A 21230-nucleotide genomic window follows, 5' to 3' on the forward strand; every position below is an offset into this window, starting at 1 on the left:
CAGGGAGCTGATACTCAAAGAGAGGTTTAGGGAAACGGAGACGAGGTGAGTCAGAATTCGAAGCAATACCCAACCCTTGGCCCAGGCCCAGAGGCTCAGATTTCGGTGCCAGGACTCCCACAAGGTTCAGGGGAGAGCGACTGCTGGAGGTTTCAGGGCGTGCTGCAAGGGGCCCATTGACACAGTGGTGCACAGGCGCGGGCGGGACATCTTCCTTCTTTCTGCGCTTATTTCAGCGCTGGTACCTGTCCCGAGTTGGGGCTCCTCAAGCCCAGACGGGCCAGCCTAGCAGCTGAAGGGGGCGGATCCAAGGCCCAGGGGCCTCCCCCACCCTCAGCCGACCCTTGCCCTTGGAATCCTCTCGCTGAAGACAACCGCCGCCCAGAGAAGCCGCATTGCGTGGAAACCCAGCCATCCCATTGATCTATCAGTCGCACACGTCCGGGGTTTCAGGAGCTCCTCAACGGCCTAGGGGCTGCAGTGCTCCGGTACTACAGTCTACCCACCCGCCTGGCGGAAGCTGCAGCAGCGCGGCCGGAGATCGCGGCTGCATCCGGGTCCTTCTCGCCTCAGCCCAATCCTCGGCCTTGTCTCTTCCCACCCTCCTGTTTCTCCGCCCCCCCGCCGCCAATCCCTGATCGGCTCTCAGACGAACCTGCTGGCATGGGAGTGAAGGCGGACGCGGGCCAATGAGGCCTCGCTTCCCGTTTGAAGCCTCCAGTGAGTGGGCGCCGGAGGCGGGCGCTGCTGGCCAGAAGGTTCGGTTGCGCGTGTGCCATGGACTCAGCCGCCCGGTGATATTGACAATAGGAGAGAGAAAGGGGCATTGACGGGGACCCACCGCGGGTACCGAAGGGCGGCTCTGGCAGCGGCGGCTACAGCTCCAGCGGCTCCTCCTCCTCCTCCTTCCTTCTCCTGCTGCCGCTGCGGATCCACTCTTCCTCCCTCCCTTCCCCCCCTCCCCACGTCGTCGCCGCCGCCGCCGCCGGGTCCGGGGCAACGAGCAGAGGCGCCGCCCGCCGGGAATGTGAGCGAGGAGCCACCGGCGGAGCCGCAACGGGGTCGGTGCCGATTTGATGGGACGGGCCCGCGGGGGAGGATCGTGAGGCTACCGCCGCCGTCGCCACCGCCGGAGCGCTGAGGTTCAGGTCCGGCCGTGAGGCCTAGAGGCGCCGCCGCCGCGGAACCGGAGGGACGCCGCGCCGGACAGCCGTCGCCCCGGGCTCCCCGCCGCTGTCCGGACCTCCCCCCGCACGTCCCGGTCCCGCCACCCGCCCCCGCTGCGGCCCTCACACCGGTCTCCCCTCGAAACCACAGATCGATCATCTTCGGATTCTTCCCCAGAAGCTTCAAGGTAACTTCGTCTCTCCAGCACCTCGGCTCGCCCGCTTCCTTTCCTCTTCCAGGTCTTCCTCAGGAACCTGCAGAACACCGGCTTCGGGAAGGCCTGGCCGGCGCAGGCGAGGGGTGCGGTGGGGTGGGGTGGGGTGTGGGAGAGGGAGCGCCCGTCCCACTTGTCTGATTTACCTGCAAAGGCTTCTGACGATGCCGCCCATTTACTCTGCCTCTCCTCCCCCCGCCCCCCCCCCACCTTCCGGCATTGGAGGCATATTCTTGTCCCCCTTTATCCACTGACGGGGGGCGGGGGGAAGCCGGCGGGGGGGGGCGATTGATGTAGTGAGGAGGATTCTGTAACAGCTTATCTTCTCCAGGGCTTGGGGCGGGGGGGGGGGTAGCAAAGGGAGTATGTCAGCATCCCTACAGACCAACCCCTTCCCTGTCTTTCTCCTCCACCCCAGCACCCCCCTTGGATTATCCTGAACCTTGGAAATGCCCCCGTGCCCGCTGCTTAGACGATGATAAAGCTTCTGGCGTCCTGGTCCAGGGCGAAACCTGTTTCTCCGGGCTTTGCACGGACCCACTGCTACTGCAAGTTCAGTTCTGCAGCGCTTTAGGGTTGAGATCCTTGACGTTTATTCTGGGCCGCGGGCAGAAGGGGCAATGCGTTTAAAAAAAAAAAAAATGCCAGCAATAAATCATCTTTAGAGATGGGAGGTGAGAAATAAAGAAAAGACAAAAAGAGTGATGGAGGAACAGGGTTTACCGAAATCTTGCGTTGTTTGGGTTAAATGAAATCTAAATAATTCACATACCACATTGGAAAAGCTGCACCTAAATTTACAACATAGAGATGAGATGTGGAACTTCTTGCTGATGCAGTCATTGTGAAAAATTTTAACTGATCTTACTTCTATCATAGTCATTCATAGTTTGCAATTCCATTTTGAATCTGTCCCATTTTATTTAAGGCTAAATTAGGTAGCTTTCTAAAAACTTTTTTTTTTTTTTTTTTTAAAGAAAATCAAAATTCCAAACCTTAAGATCCTGGGTTTTGTTTAACGAATTTTTGTTATTTTTTTACTTTGTCGGAATCCGGATAATCCAGATAACTTTTTATTCATGCATGTTCAGGAAGAAACTCCTTTACCTTTTTATTTAGAGGTTAGAAAACACTTATCTTATGTATTGGAATGACAGGTGAGTAATTGCATTTCGGTATTTCCCCCATATGCATTATTTTTATTCAAGTCTGCCATTAATCTTGCATGGAGCCTCAGTGCCATGGAAATGATGGCATATGTTTAAATTGGAGAATGAAATTGAGCTTAAGTCTTGTTACTTTTAGGAACTAGCCTTCATTTTAATAATTTGAGAATGTTAAAAAAATCTAAAAGAACTGTTCTATCAGCTTGATGGAATGAAAATTAATATCTGATGATGAACTTAAAGGGAATTCAACTTGGTTGTCAAAGTAGGGTGTGAATTTATGTTTTCAACTTTGGTGCACGATTTCATCAGAATTCTGTTTATTAAGCTTTAATAACTTAAGATGGCTTCATTCAAAAAGAAGACTTCTTTGAAATGCTTCTAATTATGCTTTTTATGTGTTCTGTTTAAAGTAATCTAACCTGTCCTCATTTCTGGTGCGGTATAGTTTATCATAGCTAACACAGCACATTGCATTAAAAGTCGTGCCTACATAGTTTCAGTACTTGTAAATTTCACCTTGCTGTGATACTTAGTGTAGATTCTTGAAGTACAATAAGGGTTTTAACTCCAGAGCCCATTTATAATATTAAATATCTTGGGAGTATCGATGGAAGTTTTCCAGTGGCAGAATAGCTCCAGAATTACTTCAGGAATCTCAAGATGAGAAGAGCTGTGCAGTTAGAAAATGAGTAGATGACTTAGAAGACTTCTTCAAGTGTCAGTGAACATCTTTAATGCTTATCAGAATGGGAGCAGCCCGTGCATTAGAACTACAATATTGCTTATATGGTACTTAAATTCCTTCTGTTTATCATCAAATTTTCATGTTTCCCCATTGAACGTATGACTTTTCTTAATTGATTTTAATTGCTTTCTTCATTACACATTCCAATTTTCATGCATATTGTTTATGGGAATTTTCGAATTTGTGTAATTCACGCGTATGCTTCCACCTTGGGAATATGTTTATGATACCTCTTTCTCTTCAGTAGGGATATGTCCTCAGCACCATCTACTCCTCCATCAGTGGATAAAGTAGACGGATTTTCTCGGAAGTCCGTCAGAAAAGCCAGACAGAAGAGGTCGCAAAGTTCCTCACAGTTTAGGTCTCAAGGCAAGCCTATTGAATTAACACCTCTGCCGCTGCTAAAAGGTAAGGCTCATGACCAGGTGATGGATTCCTTTCCAGTTGATCTTTATATATTTGTATTTAATCTTCTTTTTGCAGAATTCCATATTTGTAAAGTTCTGTGTGGCAAATTGAAGGGAGGGGAGATTTCGGACATGTTGAAGTTACTGCTCTGTGGGCAGATAGACCCACTTTCCTTTTTAAAGGGCTCAATTTAATATAAATATCTGTGAACAAATGTAAAGAAACCTGTTATCAGGACCCTCTCTCACGCTGATAAAGAGAAAAACTGAATGCCAGAGAAACTTTAAGATGCCTGGGTCTGCGTTTTTCATTTTTTCTTGACATTTAGGTATATACATCATATATGTGATAACAGCTACAAATTGTACAGTTTTAGTCACAGGAAGTAGACTTAGGAGAGGAGATGATACCATTAACTTACATACAGAAAGTGGTGATTGAAAGAATTCATTTTTAAAAATAAAAAATGGTTGTAATTGTGTTTTCAGATAATACATGTAGAAAACATGATCATACTCGTTTAATACTACTTTTGTCTTTACTTTGGAATGAATTAAGGACAAGTTTTTAATATGAGATTTGCTTTTTCTAAATTGGGCCTTTCAGCCTTTGGTATGTATATGTGGACACTTCTTGTTCTTTTTAATTTTCATTTGTTTGCTTTATGTTTATGAACAGACACGGTTGAAATATATCAGAATGTAGTATTTATAGCATGGAAACTGTTGGAATCTGCCTTTGAAAGTAGATTTTTATCTGCTGGACACTTAAGAGTGAGGACAAAGGGAACATGAACAAAGCAGTACACTTTCATAGCTCAGAGCAAACCAGAAAACCTGATTTGTTAATGAACATTTACTTCTGAAACAGTTTGTGAAATTAGAAGGTATTATAAGAAGAACTGGAGTTTGACTAGAAAAGATCTTCAAAATTTAGCCTAGGATATTTCAGGCTTCTATTTTTCCCCATGTGAACTTTTTTTTTTTTTTTTTTTTTGGAGTTAGAGTCACAAATGAGATTCTGAGGTATATACTTGGAATTGGTGGAAACTAAATGAATTCTGATTACTGTAAAAATGATACATGTACTAGTTTGTAGAGATGAGCTCTTATGAGTTTGTGGGGGAGAAAATTTTAGCTAAAGGTTTTGCTGGTAAAAATGAAAAAGTCTTTGTGAGGCTTCAGAAAACAAATGAAGGAAAAACTCTAAGGATAAAGCTTGAAATACAAAGTTGAGAGGCGTATGGATTACTTGGCAACTTTTTTGATCGAACTAGACATATAAGAGCTATTAGCATGCCTGTCTGGCAAAGGACTTTATTTTGAGGAAGACGATTAAACTTTTTTAGGTTTAAAAAGAATTTTAAACTTTATTGTTATATTTATTTCTTGGGGCTTATGGCAAACATTTACATTTGAACTGAACTGACCACTGATTGGTTTTGCGGGTAGTGAAAAGGCCTGGGTGAGAAGAATTTGGCACTTTTTAAGATTTTGTTGTTCCATATCTCATTTTTTAAAAAAAATCATGGTAAAATATTCCTAACAAAGTTGACCATTTTAACTATTTCATGTATGCATTAAGTGTGATGTTAGGGACACTGACATTGTTGGGCACCCACCACCACCACCCACCTCCAGAACTTCTTCATCTCCCCCCACTGAAACTCTATCCATTAAACACTAACTCTCCATTCTCCCCTCCCCTCTGCCCCTCGGTAAGTAACCGCCACTCCACTTTCTGTCTTTATGGATTTGTTCTCTAGGTCTTTTTGTGACTGGATTATTCCCCTTAGCATAATGTCCTCAAGGTTTATCCATGTTGTAGCATGTGTTAGAATTTCCTTCCTTGTAAGCCTGAATAATATTCTGCTTTGTGTATATACCATATATTATTTATCCATCTGTCAGTGAACACTTGGGGACCCATTTCCACCTTTTGGTTATTGTGAATGCTGCTGTGAACATGGGTGTACAAGTGTCTCTTTGAGCCCCTGCTTTCACTTCTTTTGGGTACATGCCCAGAAGTGCAATTGCTAGATCATATATTTTAATTTTTAAGGAATTGCCAGACTGTTTTCCGCAGCAGTTGTATCATTTTACATTCTTACCATCAATGCACACGGGTTCCAATTTCTCTACGTCCTCACCAACACTTGTTTTTTTTTTTTTTTTAATAATAGCCATCATAGTGTGTATGAAGTGGTATTTCATTGTGGTTTTGATTTGCATTTCCCTTATGACTAATGAATGATGTTGAACATCTTTTCATGTGCTTACTGGCTATTTGTATATCCTTTTCCCTTTTTTTAAGTGAAGTCTGGTAATATTGAAAAATTTCCAAGAACCCTGCTCTCTAGGAATATCATTTTTGTGAACTTGTGTATTTTGCCAGCGTGGGAGAATTGGAGCATTAACAGGACCATGTAGTACTAGATATATCCACAGCTTAATTCCAGACAGACTGAAAATGATTCTTATGTAGTAAGTGTGTTATGGGAACATATTCTGGAAAGCATTCCATAAATTCGATTTCCCTATCTGTAGAATAACAGAGAAGTAACAGTCAGATGTAGATTTCAGAAATGTTTACTTGCTCTTGATTTTTACAGAGAATTTATTTGTTAAATGACATTTGTTTTTCATACGATGGATTGAATTTTATTTGTGTGCAGTTTTCTCACTTCAGGGAGTAATTTATGGAATATAAAGAAAATACAGGAGGAATTTCTTTATTTTTTTTAGTATTTCCTTAGGAGAAACCAGAACAAATTATGTGCGCATGCCCAAGGTAGTAACTGATGTAATTTTCTGTAGTATTGCTTTTTTTTTTTTTGATAGTATTGCTTTGACCAAATAGGAAGGTTTGAATTAATTTTGTTTGGTACTGTAATATAAATGGCAGGTGAATTTTGTGGGTTGCATTAAAGAATAAAGTCAAATTCATGTCCTTAAGATCTTTAATTTTAGGGGACTTTGAAACAGAAATTGTATTATTTTGTAACTCATCTTTTTAATATGTAATTTTTGAAAATTGAAACATTAGGTATTCATTAACGATTACTTGTTTTGTATGTATCCCTTATCAGAATGTTTATTATATGCATCATAATATTTGACTGGTTTATATGTAATAATGGCCATTAGCATTTTATTAATTATTATTATTATTTTTTAAGACTTTATTTATTTATGTGAGAGAGAGACAGAGTACAGAGGGAGAGTGAGAGAGAGAAGCAGACTTCTTGCTGAGCAAGAGAGCCCAACGTGGGTCCTGATCCTGGGAGCTGAAGGCAGACATTCAACTACCTGAGCTACCCAGGCGCCCCAGCGTTTGGCATTTTAAAAGTCTCTTCACTTGCAAAATTAAAGGAAAAGTTTCATCTTTTTTGCTCTTTTCCGATAGGTGGGGGTCTTGTAATTTATATCAACCATGTTACTTTCAACAGAAAGTAATGCTAGCATGTTGTTCTGTGAACATAGCTGGTTTTCCTTAGCAATTTATAATGAAATAGAAACATTTGAATTTTCTCTGTCTTTATATACTTTTGAAAATGTTTCCAGAGACTCCTAAAGTTTTTGAACTTGAAGTACTTTTACTCAAGGGGAATTAGTAAAAGTTTGAGTGCTTTATGTAAAGGCTTGTATGCTTTCCTTGTGCCTACACAGCATGATACGAAGCAAGCTTTGACAATTATCCATCTCTATAAGGACAGTTAAACTAAACACTTAGGGAGGGGCGCCTGGGTGGCTCAGCGGTTAGGCATCTGCCTTCTGCTGGGGTCATGATCCCAGGGTTCTGGGATGGAGTCCCACATTGGGCTCCTTGCTCAGTGGGGAGCCTTCTCCCTCTGCCTGCCGCTCCCCTTGCTTGTATGTTCTCTCTTTGACAAATAAACAGATAAAATCTTAAAAAAAAAAATAAAAAAAACACTTAGGAAATATATACACACATATTTATCATTATTATCATCATAGTAATACTAAGTAGTAGTAGCCTTAGTAGTACTACTAGGTTAGGTGATTAATCCCCCCCCCCCCGCGCCCCCATCCTCCCTATGACCTGTTTCCTTCTTTCTTTGACCTTAATTAATAGCTTATGCAAGTTTAGATTTGAGTGAAATATTTTTGACAAGAACCACCTCTTTGAAGGTGGAATTATAATGAGAGTATGTCATTATTTCTAGCCTCATAATTCTTTATATGTTTTTAAGGCATTTTCCTAATAGTTCAGACATTCAATAATTAAACATTCCAAAACCTGTGATGACTGGAGATACTCTTCAGCAGAAACTCTGCCCCTTGCTGTTAAAACTTTTAGATCTGTAACACTGTGTTTCTTTAAATTCCTTCTTCAATGAAAACCTTTTTTTCTTCTTCTTTTTTTTTAAATCTCTAGGCTTGTGATTCAGCTTACATTTTTATTTTTTAGGGTGACAGTTTGTGAGGTTTTAAAAATCCCAATTTAAAACTAATGTTGATGCTTTTCTGATTTGTTGAGGGGATCATTCTTTTTCATCCATTTCTGCTTTGTGTAGTGTGTAAGGAAGGAATATGCAGAAGTAAGTCCCAATTGTTATAATGGGTTAGTGCCTTAAGGTGTATTTATGATGACATTATTTTCTTAAGGAATAATGTCCTTTATTTTAGTGTTTGCCATTTTCCTTGTACTGTGTAGTGTCACCTGGGGGAAAGCACATGGGCCTTGTTACTTGGAAGAGTCCTGCCTTACTCACTAGTTATGTTGTATGGGACAAGTATGTTAACTCCTGAGAGCCTTGGTTTTCTTGACTATCAAGTGGGGATGATAGTAGTAGTCAGTAGATATGGCAATGCCACATTCAGTAAATACTAGCTAGCGTTATTTGACTGGGATTTTAGAAGTTAAAATATGAACAATGTGGAATTATTATTTCACTTTTTATATTTTTTCAGCAAAAAGTTGAAATTAGAAATTTCTCAACTATGAAACAAGACCATGTTTTGTAGGGATGAATCTTTTTCAACCAAAAAATTGGGAGAAATAGTTTGCAAATCTATTGAATTTCATAGACAGATTATTTTAAACACTTTTATTTGGAGATCCTCACCAAATACATTGGTATCCTGCTACATTTTTTAGTGTATTGGTTTTTTTAAAATTTATTTTTTATTTTTTATTTTTTTAAAGAATTTATTTATTTATTTGAGAGAGAGAGACAGAGAGAGCATGAGCGAGGAGAAGGTCAGAGGGAGAAGCAGACTCCCCATGCAGCTGGGAGCCCGATGCGGGACTCGATCCCGGGACTCCGGGATCATGACCTGAGCCGAAGGCAGTCGTCCAACCAACTGAGCCACCCAGGCGTCCCTAAAATTTATTTTTGAATAGGTAATATAGTTACATGGTTCAGATCTCAAAGAATACGAAAGGATGTATAGTGAAAAATCTTCTTCCTGACTTGGTTCTCCTACTTGCCCTTCCCAGAAGCAATCAGTGATAATAGTCTTCTGTAGAAGATGAAGACATTCTTAAACCTTTCGCTGAATTTGAAATGCACTTTGCAGCCTGAAATGAGATGCACATTTTGTATGTGTATATCCATTTTTTAAATGGGAGAATTACAGTGTATTTTTCAGATTCTCAAAGGAGTGTTTGAATCAAGAAAGGTTAAGAACCATTGATCTAGGGGCACCTGGGTGACTCAGTCGGTTAAGCATCTGCCTTCAGCTCAGATCCTGGAGTTCTGGGATTGAGCCCCACAGCTTAGCAGGGAGCCTGCTTCTCCCTCTCCCTCTGCCTGCTGCTCCCCCTGCTTTGTTCTCTCTTGTGCTGTCAAATAAATTTTTAAAAATCTTAAAAAAACCCCCAACCCATTGTTCTAGTTTGTACCTTGGATTAATGATACATGTTTTTTTGATAGCTAAATTGGCAAGTGAAAGAGTGTGTGTGTGTCTCTGTGTGTGTGGTTTTGAGAAATAATCATAAGTTTTCTTCTGAACTAGAAGAATATAAGTTAATAGGTAATAACATTCAGCTTTGCAGCCTTTGTGACAATGTGGCAACATTTTTCTTTTTGGGAAGAAATTATAAGATTTTGCACAAAACCAAATGTCAGTTGCTGTGTTTTCATGTGTGAAAGATTATACTTAGTTGTAGTGAGGAGGTATTTCATTTACTTTTAGGGGGAAATGTTTTTTCTTTATATATCCTAATAATTTATAGCATAGAGAAAAGTCCCACATAGAGTTGTATGTGGGCCAAAAGATTTTGAGAGTAAGCATATCTGATTTATAATCATTTAAAAGTAGGATAGCAACTTGTATTCATATACCATCTGAGTATGATAATTACTGTTTAGTTCGTAACCTTGGGTTCATGGATTTCTGGTTGGGGATGAGGTACGGGCATTGTGTTTGGGCTTTTATGTTCTAAGACCCTCCTAAAATTAATCTGTGAAGTTTCTGTGAGTGGGCTTTTTTTTGGGAGAGCACAGTTCACTGCTTATCTCAGATTCTAGACGATTTTGCTGTATGATTCTTGCTCTTTCCCCAGTTAAGAACTTTTGGGTTAGACCAAAAGATTGGGGATTGTATTCTTATTTTCTGAGTATTATGTTAGCTGTATATGTACACATATCCATTAGACACATAACAGTAAATATGGTAAGCTATAAACAGAATTCATCATAATGTGGATCTTTCCAGTGTATGACTCAGCCCAGACATAAAATATTTAGGTGCCAAATTAATCTTTTCGTAAGGCGAGGTGTCCCTTTCTACCTAGAACTTTCTTTCCCTGACTTAGTGTCATTCTTCAAGTTTCATTGCACCATGGGACTTTCTTAGGAACTGGCCCTCCTGACTTTTTTTAAAAAATAGTCTTCTTTGAAGTTCCTATCAGTCTATCGTTTTTTGCATTATATTTATAATCTGAAATTAGTTTCTCTTTGTTAGTTCACTTGTGTGTTATCTCTTTCTCCTGCCCCATTAGAATATAATCTTCAGTGTAGAAATCTTATTTCTGTACCTCTAGGGCTTAGATTAGTGCCTAGTACATAGTTGGCATTCAATAAATATTTGTTGGCCAGTTAACATTGTGGGTTGACATCTAAATTGTTAGTGATAATAGTATGAACATTTCTTTTTTCTTCCTACGTACTAAATTTTTTTCCCCCCAAATCCAGGTCATGCAAGTTTTATTTCAAGTTATAATTTACACAAAGTTACAAACTTGTTTAATGAAGACTTGATATTTTTAAAGGATCAAATTGTTGAGTGTTCACTTAAAATATTGAGTGAGGACTTACGCTTTGGTAATTCTGAATGTTTCAGGTTAGGAACAGAAATATCTTGTGGGGAGAGGATAGAGGGGATTTTATATGTGACATACTAAGAGTGATTCCTTTTACTTAGGGGATTCATCACTTGGCCTTTTGCAGCAGATGGAACACTTTTTTCTGCTGATGTTTGAGGACTGAATTGAGGGCTAATCAAATCACCAGACTTTCTTTCTTTACATAGTTTAAGAGGGAATAGCATATCTGAATATTATAATGGACTTTCAGAACAGGGTTTTATGGTTAAATTTTCTTATCTTTAAAACTTCTGTCTTACAATAACGTTAGCTCTTAATATTAATTAGATTTTGTAGTGCTTGCAAAAGAAGAGTAAAGTTTCTAGATATTTCTAAAATGCTGGGTAAGGTAGTTCTTTGGTTTGTTTGTAAATGATGGCATAGCATCCTGTTTTACTACTTAATACTTTTCTACCCTTCATATTTGCAGATTTCCTGAAAACAAATATGGAATTGTATTTTTATATTACAGTAGAATTAGACATGTGATGAACATATTGATGGGATAAAAATAATGTTATTATGTTATTTTATTTTTGCCCAATATGTAACAATAAGTGCCTAATACATATAACATGTTATTTAAGTGAGACAGGTGGCCTCCCCGAGGTAAGAATGGAGGCCCTGAGGGGGCATACCCATGGGTTTGAATTTTGAGGCTCTTCACACTTAATGTGACTTCTAAGCAAAGTTTTCTTTTATCTCCCAATTGGGAGAGTATTAGAACCCACCTCATATAGTCAGATTAAGTGCCATAAAGTAACTAAAACATTTATCTCAGTGTTAGATACATAGTAGGAGTTGAAGAATATTAACTGTTACAGTTGCAGGAAAAGCTGTGTTATAGAAAAATGCTTACCTGAGTTTTTCAGTTGATTTCTATTCTCTCAATACTTTACATGGGTTTTTTTCCATTTAAGGAAGAAAAATATGGAGCATGTAGAACTCTGCAAATCAGACTCTTAAAGCCAAAAGGAGAACTAGTTCTTATGGAACAATCTCAGCATTACTGTTCAGTTAACATCAGTTTCAGACTGGCTTCTCATTTCAGGAATAAGAGCATAAAGTAGATAATGGAATTATTTCCAAGGGAAATTCCATTCGTGGAGGGTTACCAGGTAAAATTATTGTTTGATAAGTTTATTTTGCAAGTCATCTACTAGGACAGGATCTCTAATCTCTTTTTGTCATTGCTTACTCATATCAGTATAAATAACGTATGTATTTGTTTATGTATAGAATACATGTGCTATTAGACAACTATAATGCACATTAAGAAAATACACAAATACAGAAAATTAAAAAAGATGATATTGAAATATAAAATGTATAGATGATCTAATATTTAATTCTGGTACCTCCTTTTCCTTTACCCATCCCCCCAACACATGCACTGGCCCTGAGCACATCTTTGTTTTGAGATTTTGCCTGGAAGAGAGAACTTCTTCAGCTGTAGAACCGTATTTTGTAGCATTTTGTTCTAAGCCAGAGAGATGTGAAGAGTGGAATGAGAAAACTTTTCTTTACGTTCTGGAGGTTTTTGTCCAGGTTTTTAAATTTGTTGCGCCTTAAAGAAACAAAATCTGAATTAAGATTTTGCCCATTTAAGAAGTACATAGATGAAAAAAAAAGTATGGAGATGGTTCTTTGTCGAGGACTCTTACCTTGCTGTTGATGGGTGGGTTGCGGGGGGCTCTTGACTCTCTTGAAATTCCAGGCGGTATTTTATGTCTCTGTACAGATTGTCATTTTTATGAACAAGGGGTTCAGAGCTTTCATCAGGTTCTCCAAGGAGTTTCCCTGAAGGCTAGGAGCTACTGCTTTGGGTGGTGGGTATTGGTTTCCTCACTTGAGGAGAGAATTTGTCGTATAGTTCCTTTCTGTAGAAGGAAGATCGCCTGACAAACAATTTCTGCTTGTTTCTCCTTTTAGTTCTTTTTGATGTCAAAGAGAATTAATTAATTAATCAGTTAATTTTTTGGTAGGCAGCAAAGCAAGCAAGATTTATTGAGCAGTAGCAAAGTGATACTGTAAAGCTCCTGGTGTCACACTGAACTTTCCCAACAGAACCAATAACAAGGGATGTTTGTCCTTACCTGAGGGCTCTATGACTTCCTCATCACATCAGAGAGAGCCAGGATGGGGACTGCAGGCCTCTCTGGTCCCAAAGCCAGTGCCTTCTCTCTTTTTGTGCATGAACATGGGTGAGCACTGGAGCTAACCACCATCTTGCTCTTGCTGTACTAGGATGATTTACCAAGTGAACTATTTTACTGCCTCTTGCCAGAACCTTGAAAATTGTGGGGAGACTGAAGTGATGAAAAGAGAAGTGGAGAAGAGAAGATGGCTAGGAGCCAGGCCAGTAATAGCCATGTGGGTGGAAGGAGTGACGGAAGGAGTGACGGAAGGAGTCACAAAAGAGTAGCAAACCTCAGAGTTGGCTCCTTAGAAAGGCTAAGCAGTGCTGCTAAGAGGCAGGCATGAAGGGTAACCGGTGTTGATGATTGCAAAGGTGAGGGAGAGGCAGGGAGAGAGGGGAAGATGCCACTCTGGATCCTGTTGGACTCACCCTGTCCTGATAAAGTTCTGTCAGTCATGGAATGGTTTGGGTTTGGTAACCTGGTAGCACTGTGGAGCACTGTGGCAGTGGTGTTCTTTGCCATTCATCTTTACATCCTTAGGAGCTAGTTTAAGTAGGAAAGGGTGGCGGTTCAAGTCTAGGTAGTAATCTGGCTTTGTGAACTGAGCTTAGTTCTTTAGTTACTTAACATCTTCCGTAAAATGGGACTCACGATTCCCAATGTGGTTGTGAGGAGGGAGATAATGTGGGTAGGTTGCCTAATATACAGTTGGTTGTGTAATAAATATTCCTTCCTTTATCTTTCTGTTTGTCATCGATCTTTCTTTGAGTCACTCCTGAGGACCTGCATCTTGTTTCAGATCTTGTGAGGGAAGAGATCTGGCAAAAGTTTATCTATTTATGTAGGCATCATGAGAGACTTTTACCTTCTGGTGGTGTTACATTGTAATTTAATTAATTCGTGGTTGCTGGTGCCTGCAACACTGTTTAAGTAAAATGTTAAAACATTAAAAAAACATGGAGAAAATTGGGACTTGGCAGCATTTCAGGAAAAAAGTCCTATCTTCTAATAAGGAAGATAGAGGCTTTGGAATTAGCCTTTTACCAGACTGCCTCCAGAAGACAATATCTGGAAGTGGAAGGAAATACCTCCTTTGCCATTTGTTGTGAGGAAATCAGAGTGAGTTCAGGCTCCTGAGGAGCTAGCTATCTTACATTCGCAGGTTGGAAATCATAGCAAAAAACACTTTTCTTTTTGAATGAGTGAGTATTTTGAAATCAAAGACATTGGTAGCAAAAGGGAAGTTCCTTTTGAGGATCAGAAGCCTGCTTTGTCTTATCAGGTTAATTTTTCAGAATAATAGTGATGTATCCAAAGGATACTTAATTTGTGAGCCAAAGTCAAAATGAAAGCAGATTTATACAAAGGACTTTTTAAAAGTGAAAGGGAGGCACCTGGGTGACTCAGTGGGTTAAAGCCTCTACCTTTGGCTCAGGTCATGATCCCAGGGTCCTGGGATCAAGCCCTACATCGGGCTCTCTGCTTGGCAGGGAGCCTGCTTCCCCCTCTCTCTCTGCCTGCCTCTCTGCCTACTTGTGATCTCTGTCGGTCAAGTAAATAAATAAAATCTTAAAAAAAAAGTAAAAGAAAGTGTTGATACTCTGAACTACGCTGTCTTCCATGCATCCTTCTATTGTCGCCTCTTCAACTCCATCTACAACTGTTTTAACTAACTAGTATCCTTCATAGTAACCAGTCATCCAGAAACAATATTCGTTTCACTTTAAGAAAACTTAAAGACACCATTTTAATAAAAAACAGTTGAGCTGAAGTTCTGAAACTCAGTAGACCTAAGAATTATCTGGCATGTGGCTGGATCTAGGTGGATATCTGTCTCTAAGGTTTTAGGTTTAAGGAACTTTGACATAGGCTTTGGCTGCTGAGGAAACTTAGTGCATTACTTCCTAGATTTAGTGATTTCTTAAAGATGTTGGGTGGAGCTATATTTTGTTGTATTTAGATTTCTATTTTAACATTGTAAAAGGCATTTGAACTAATGGTGGAATTTATTTAGGCTTTCCTGGTTTAGCAAGATGTTCTAGAAATGGTATATACTTTAGATGCCTTTGGGTTTAGGAGTGATAGACCCTGTTCTCATACTCTCAAAGTATGATGAGGTTTCAGTGAAATGAATTGTGTGCAAATGTTTTTCAAAGTGTGTATGAAGAAAGGAGTAAAAGGAGTCACTGTATGAGCTGGCTAAGTAGTCTCCTACAAGGGCCTTGTGTTCTCATTTTTGTGATTGTTCTGTGGGCTGCGTGATTCAGTTCATTCACTCCTCACATTTGTACTAAGCAGTGTAATGCACCAGGCACTGCCCTGACAACACCGTGGTGAGCAAAACAAGAAGGTGGATGTGGTTCTTCTCAAAAGGCCATTGATTGTAGCTGGAGTTCAAAGGTTGATGGGGCTACTGAGGTTGCTGGAGCCAAATCATTCTGGCTGGGTTGAAGTTTGTCCTTGATCCTAAGAGCATTTGTACCTGTCTGTAAATACACGATCGCTGAGTATATAAATCACCCATAAATTCCCTACCCAGTCGTGAGGAATAATATCTCCCCCTCATGTTTATATATTCTTGTGTTAAGCTAAAAATTGTTTTTGTTAACAGTGTTGTAATTACTTTGAGATAGTCTTATTGTTGGAGTTGGAATTTTAAAAAATTCTCTTGTTATCCTAACACTTTGCTTGTCATTTTATAATACTGAGGTTTCTTTGAGAACAAATTGATGATTGCTTGCTTAAAAAAGCATTACTAGGGCTGCTTGGGTGGCTCAGTGGGTTAAGCATCTGCCTTCTGCTCAGGTCATGATCTCAGGGTCCTGGGATTGAGTCCCCCATCAGGCTCTCTGCTCAGCAGGGAGTCTGCTCCCCCCCCCCCCCCGCACCTCCCCACCCCCACCTGCCTGTCGCTCTGCCTACTTGTGATCTCTGTCAAATAAATAAAATCTTAAAAAAAAAATTACTAGTTTACTGACAGGCTATAAACATGAAATGTACAAAATGTAAGAAACATACTGAGTCCCTTTAAAACTAACTAAAATCCATCTGTGGGTCAACCCATATACTCTACAGATGGCACTCTGTTATTAAGTACATGATCTTAAGTTTTCATGTGTTTTGATTCACTGATTTATGAACTGCTGCTTGGAATAGTGGGGGACATAATACAATAGATTTAATTCATTAAGAGAATAAAAGTTTAGAAGATTAGAGCTGGAATTACTGTCAGCACCAGTTGATGTTCATTAAATGAGAATGCAGGCAACAGTAAAACCACAGTTAGGCAAAGCAATTAACGTTGGTGGTGTTATGGTTTCTGTGAAGATTGGAAAAATAAATAATTGAAAGTATTTTAAATTTGGCAAATTGAATGAAGTTAAAAATTGAATCCACCTCCTCATCACTTGCTAATTTTAAGTTTTCCCGAGCTATTATGATTTAAATTATTGAGCGTTATCTGTGCTGCATTCTGTGGGTGGTAAAAGTTGAGTATGTGCTTTCAGATCTAGTGCTTGAAGCAGAACTGGATTTGTGATGGTTTACATAAGGAGGAAAGCTTCATCTAGGATTATCTCAGACTCTGACCTGTGAGAGAGTCCAACAAAATAAATAAAATGGGGGAGTCTGGAGTTTTGATAGTACTTAGAACATCACTCTTATACCTCAATGGTTAATGGATTTCAAAATGATTATAGAATCATTTCATGGTAAGTCAAACAATGTGCATTCCTGTGAGTGCAAATCTATATTAAAAATTAACAGAATCTTAGTGAAATCCATGTGTTTTTTTTTTTTACAGTTTTACTTAATGGAATATTATTTTTCTTACATGTGTTAATGTAGAGAGAGTGAAGACATTCCCTCTCCCCTCCCCTCGTTTTTGAGCAAGGCTCTTTATAATGTACTGTCTGTTAAGAGAATAATTTCTTCACATTAGGGTATCATAGTTCATGATGGATATTCTTTTCTCTCCATAAACACAAGGATAACTGAGCAGCTATTTGCCTCTTTGTTGGTGAGTTAGTCCTGAAGTTTTACTTTACTCATTTAGAAAAGAAAGATCAAGAACCTCTCCATAGGGTGGTTTTGAGGATTGAGCAAGTTAACATAGTTAATGCTAAGAGCAGGGCCTAGATCACGGTGAGTGTTATGTCAGTGTTAGCTATCTTTATCATTGCTGTTATCATTATTTATCAGTACTACTTAATCTGTATTTTATGACTTGGATTTCAAGTGGATCTTGTAAAGGTGATCTATTTTTGTGTTCTGTGTTTCGGAAAGTGGGTGTTTGTTTTTTAAAATCCATTAAGCTTATCCATAAACTAAATCTTTTAAGTAAACGAACTTATCACTGTTACATTTGCTAATGAAAAAAATTTTTGAGTGAAGTAACATTTGGAAACTGTCAAAGTCAGTATTTTATAGAACCCAAGGACTAGTCTAGGCACGTGTGAACTGTGTTGCTTTATGACAGATGTTAAAGCAGTGAATTCACCTGTCTTGCCTAGCTCTGGTGTGTGTGGTGCATTGGGGAAATTGGGGGGTTGGATGTGCGTGATGACAGTGAACATTGTCACTGTGAAACCTCGGGAAGGACTGTTGGTGGATGCTACCTGGAGATAGAACACAGCCATTAACCTAACATCGTTCATTAAGTGGGAGCACTGAAAAATCTGAAAAAAAGAAATTTAAAGGAGTTGCTAGGAGTTTGCAAAAGTATCTTTGGTGCAGGTGGCTTACAATATGAATTTCATGTGTTAGAAATTTTTTCTCTATTTGTGAGTTTTTTACCTAAAACTATTTTTATGAACTGAAATTACTGGATTTGTTGTATACATGTAATTTTTTTTTTTTAAGATTTTATTATTTATTTATCAGAGAGAGAGAGGGGGGAGAGAGTGAGCACAGGCAGACAGAATGGCAGGCAGAGGCAGAGGGAGAAGCAGGCTCCCTGCTGAGCAAGGAGCCCGATGTGGGACTCGATCCCAGGAGGCTGGGATCATGACCTGAGCCAAAGGCAGCTGCTTAACCAACTGAGCCACCCAGGCGTCCCCCGTATACATGTAATTCTGATGAGCAACGAAACCTATATTTAGTCTTCATTCGAAGACTCGAAAAAAATGAGAAAGTTTTTTTTTTTTCCTTTTTCTCATGGGAAGTTATGGTTATCACGGTGTGTAAGCCACTCATTTCTCGAACTTATCTCAAGATAATGAATATTGTCTTTGACAGGTCTTCAGTTTCTTTCTTTTTTAAAGATTTTATTTATTTATTTGTCAGAGAGAGTGCACAAGCAGGCAGAGTGGCAGGCAGAGGCAGAGAGAGAAGCAGGCTCTTCTTCACTGAGCAAGGAGCCCAATGTGGGACTTGATCCCAGGACCCCAGGATCATGATCTGAGCCGTCATGAGACAGTGGCCCAACCCACTGAGCCATTCAGGCATCCCAGGTCTTCAGTTTCTATCGAGACAAGAAAATGTATTCAGCCCTCTGAATTTTTGTCTTTCATGCTGAATTCAAATAAAATACCTGAATGTGAGTGAATATGTTCACAAGACCAACGTGTACATATATTTGAAGTAGGTACGTAATGAGGGAAACCCAGGTACCAAGAAACCCCTGAGAGGTTAGAGTTCCGTAAGTGTAGTTGAATTGGAATGTCGATCAGATTTCTTTCTTCCAAGATGCCTTCTTGAGTAGATGATCATGTTTTCTGTTCTACCTTGAGTTCTTACTTTTTATCCTAAAGATTTTAAATAAAGAGTTACAGATTGAGCAGTGAAAGCTTCAGTCAAGACAGAGCCCTTCAGGGAGCATGAGGGGGTGGGGAAGGAGTAAAGGGAGAGAATCTCCAGCAGACTCACCCTGAGCAGGTCTCGGGGCTTGATCCTAGGACCCTGAGATCATAACCTGAGCTGAAACCAAGAGCCAGATACTCAACCAGCAGAGCCACGCAGGTGCTTCTCTCCTCCCATCTATTTAACATATTTTAAAAAATAAATTTTTGACATTTGTTTTTTCTTCTTTCTGTGTAATAGCTCCCTTAGCTGTGGGAGTTATGTTTCAAAACCCTGAAATGCAGAAAGTGCCTAACCCTCCATATAATATGGTTTTTCCTGTAGTATATACCTGTGATAAAGTTTAATTCATAGATTAGGCATGGTAAGAGATTAACAACAATGAGAGTTAAAACAACATATTATAATGAAAGTTATATGACTGTGGTCTGCTCTCAAAATATCTTTGTTCTGTACACCCCCTTGCTGTAATGATGTGAGATGATAAAATGCCTATGTAATGAGATGGAGTGAGGTGAATGATGTAGGCCGCGTGACCTAGAGTTAGGCTACTATTGATTTTCTGATGGTAAGTCAGAAGGGGGATCATCTGTTTCTGGACCAAGGTTGGCTGTGGGTAACCGCAGAAAGGGAGACCGTGGATAAGTGGGGACTACTGTATTTTCCCTTCCTTTAGTTGTTTTGCAGGTGGGTTTGCTTAGGGCTGTGTAGAGCTGTGAGCAGTTCAGAAATATAGAAGTAGCATGGGAAGCTAGGGAGACTGATGATTACAATTCAAAGATGTTGCCTGTGCAGCAAGGTCAAGTCATCGGAAGAGAATAGGTTTGTAGCCAGCCAGCCAGTCTTAGAATTCCAGTCAGTGTTCCTTGCAAGCTGAGTGACTTTAGAGCCTAACTTTGCTTATCTGTAAAGTGGTGATAATAGCATCTGCCTTGCAGCATTAGTTTGAGAGATGGTGTATGTGAAATGCCTGGACCAGTACAGATGTGGCACACAATGGGAAATTGATAGTTATTATAATGATTTCTGTCCTTGAAGTCAGAGACCATGTCCACTCATAATTGTATTTCCATTGTCCAAGATAGCGCCCCCCTCACATCTTTGCTGCTCAGTGGGTACCTGCTGAGTGCAACCATCCTTTCAGGTAGAGAGGGAACTCTTCATGGATATGAAGCAGTGCTGACTCATAATATAACTTCTTACTCATTCCTTTCTCTTTTCTCATTTGTGTGCTAAATACTTTTTGAAAGAATATATATATATATTTTTAAATGAGAGTTTTGGGTAATAAACTGAACATAGTTTTAAAGACAAAGGTTTATGATTGTGGCCTGTACTGCTTAGCTGAAAAGGTGCTGCTTTGGACAGAGCACAGTCTCTGAAAGGCCCATGATTATCAAAGGTCCCCCGAGAACTTTGAAAGGCTCTGGGCCCAAGTCTTTGTTTCCGGTTTGAGAGCTGGCTGAGTCTGGAGTTTAGGAGACATGGAATGAGTGTTTATTCAGTGACTGAATGAGTGTGGTGATTATTCAGATAGCAAAATATAGTGAGGTCTTTATTGGGCAGTATTTATTTGATCAGCTTTGGAGAGCAGAATTAGTGTACAAACACCTCGTGAATTTTAGTGCAGACTTGACAATAACAGCAGCTTGGTTTCCTGTCACATACAGGGTTTAAACCAGAGACTTGTTGGTTCACAAGAATTGGTGCTGGCACTAACCTGGCACTTTGGTGTGTTCCTCGAGGTACATCATAGAAAAACCTTTCCCTGGGCTGGAACCCAGGACTTGAAAATCAGTTTTAACTGTGTAAGTCTCCTCTGGGGGGTGGGGAGAGGGTTGTGTGGAGGGGATGTAAGCTGTGGGAGAGAGTGTGATGTCTAGTCCTTTCGCTCTGGCCCCCCTTGCCTTGTAGGGATTTATGTCAGCTCAGACACTCATCATGATTAATGAAAGTTAAGTGCCGTAGAAGTTACTACTCTGTTCCTCTGTGTAGTTTCTCTTTCTTTTTAGATGGACTTTTCACTCAGTCTGTCTTTTTTGTTTGATGTGTATTCAGGAAATTTAAAAAACTTATTTTAATTCTAGCCTTCAGCAAACATAATTAAAAAGGAAAAGATTCTGTTTGCTGTTGCAGGAAGTCTGCTCCCTTTCCCCTTGCCCCCCCACAATTGGTACTTTTTTTTTTTTTTTAATACTCAGGAGGAAGTGCATTTTAGGTTATTCACATCTCTATCCCTTCATTAGTGAGTAGTA

General features: G+C 39.8%; 1 protein-coding gene across 4 annotated transcripts in view; it reads left to right on the forward strand.

Moving 5' to 3' along the window:
* Positions 1-21230, forward strand: part of PPP2R5E (protein phosphatase 2 regulatory subunit B'epsilon) — a 136803-nt gene continuing 115573 nt past the window's right edge. Inside the window, exons 1-2 of one of the 4 annotated variants that reach the window (XM_082734169.1) lie at positions 1-1354; positions 3540-3703. In XM_082734169.1, coding sequence (XP_082590295.1) covers positions 3547-3703 — 157 coding nt within the window. In that variant the 5' untranslated portion in view covers positions 1-1354; positions 3540-3546. The remainder of the gene's footprint in view (positions 1355-3539; positions 3704-21230) is intronic. The other 3 variants (XM_082734167.1, XM_082734168.1, XM_082734170.1) reach the window with 3 other exon arrangements.

This window comes from Mustela nivalis (assembly GCF_964662115.1).
Source record: "Mustela nivalis genome assembly, chromosome: 6".
NCBI classification, from domain to species: Eukaryota; Metazoa; Chordata; class Mammalia; order Carnivora; family Mustelidae; genus Mustela; species Mustela nivalis.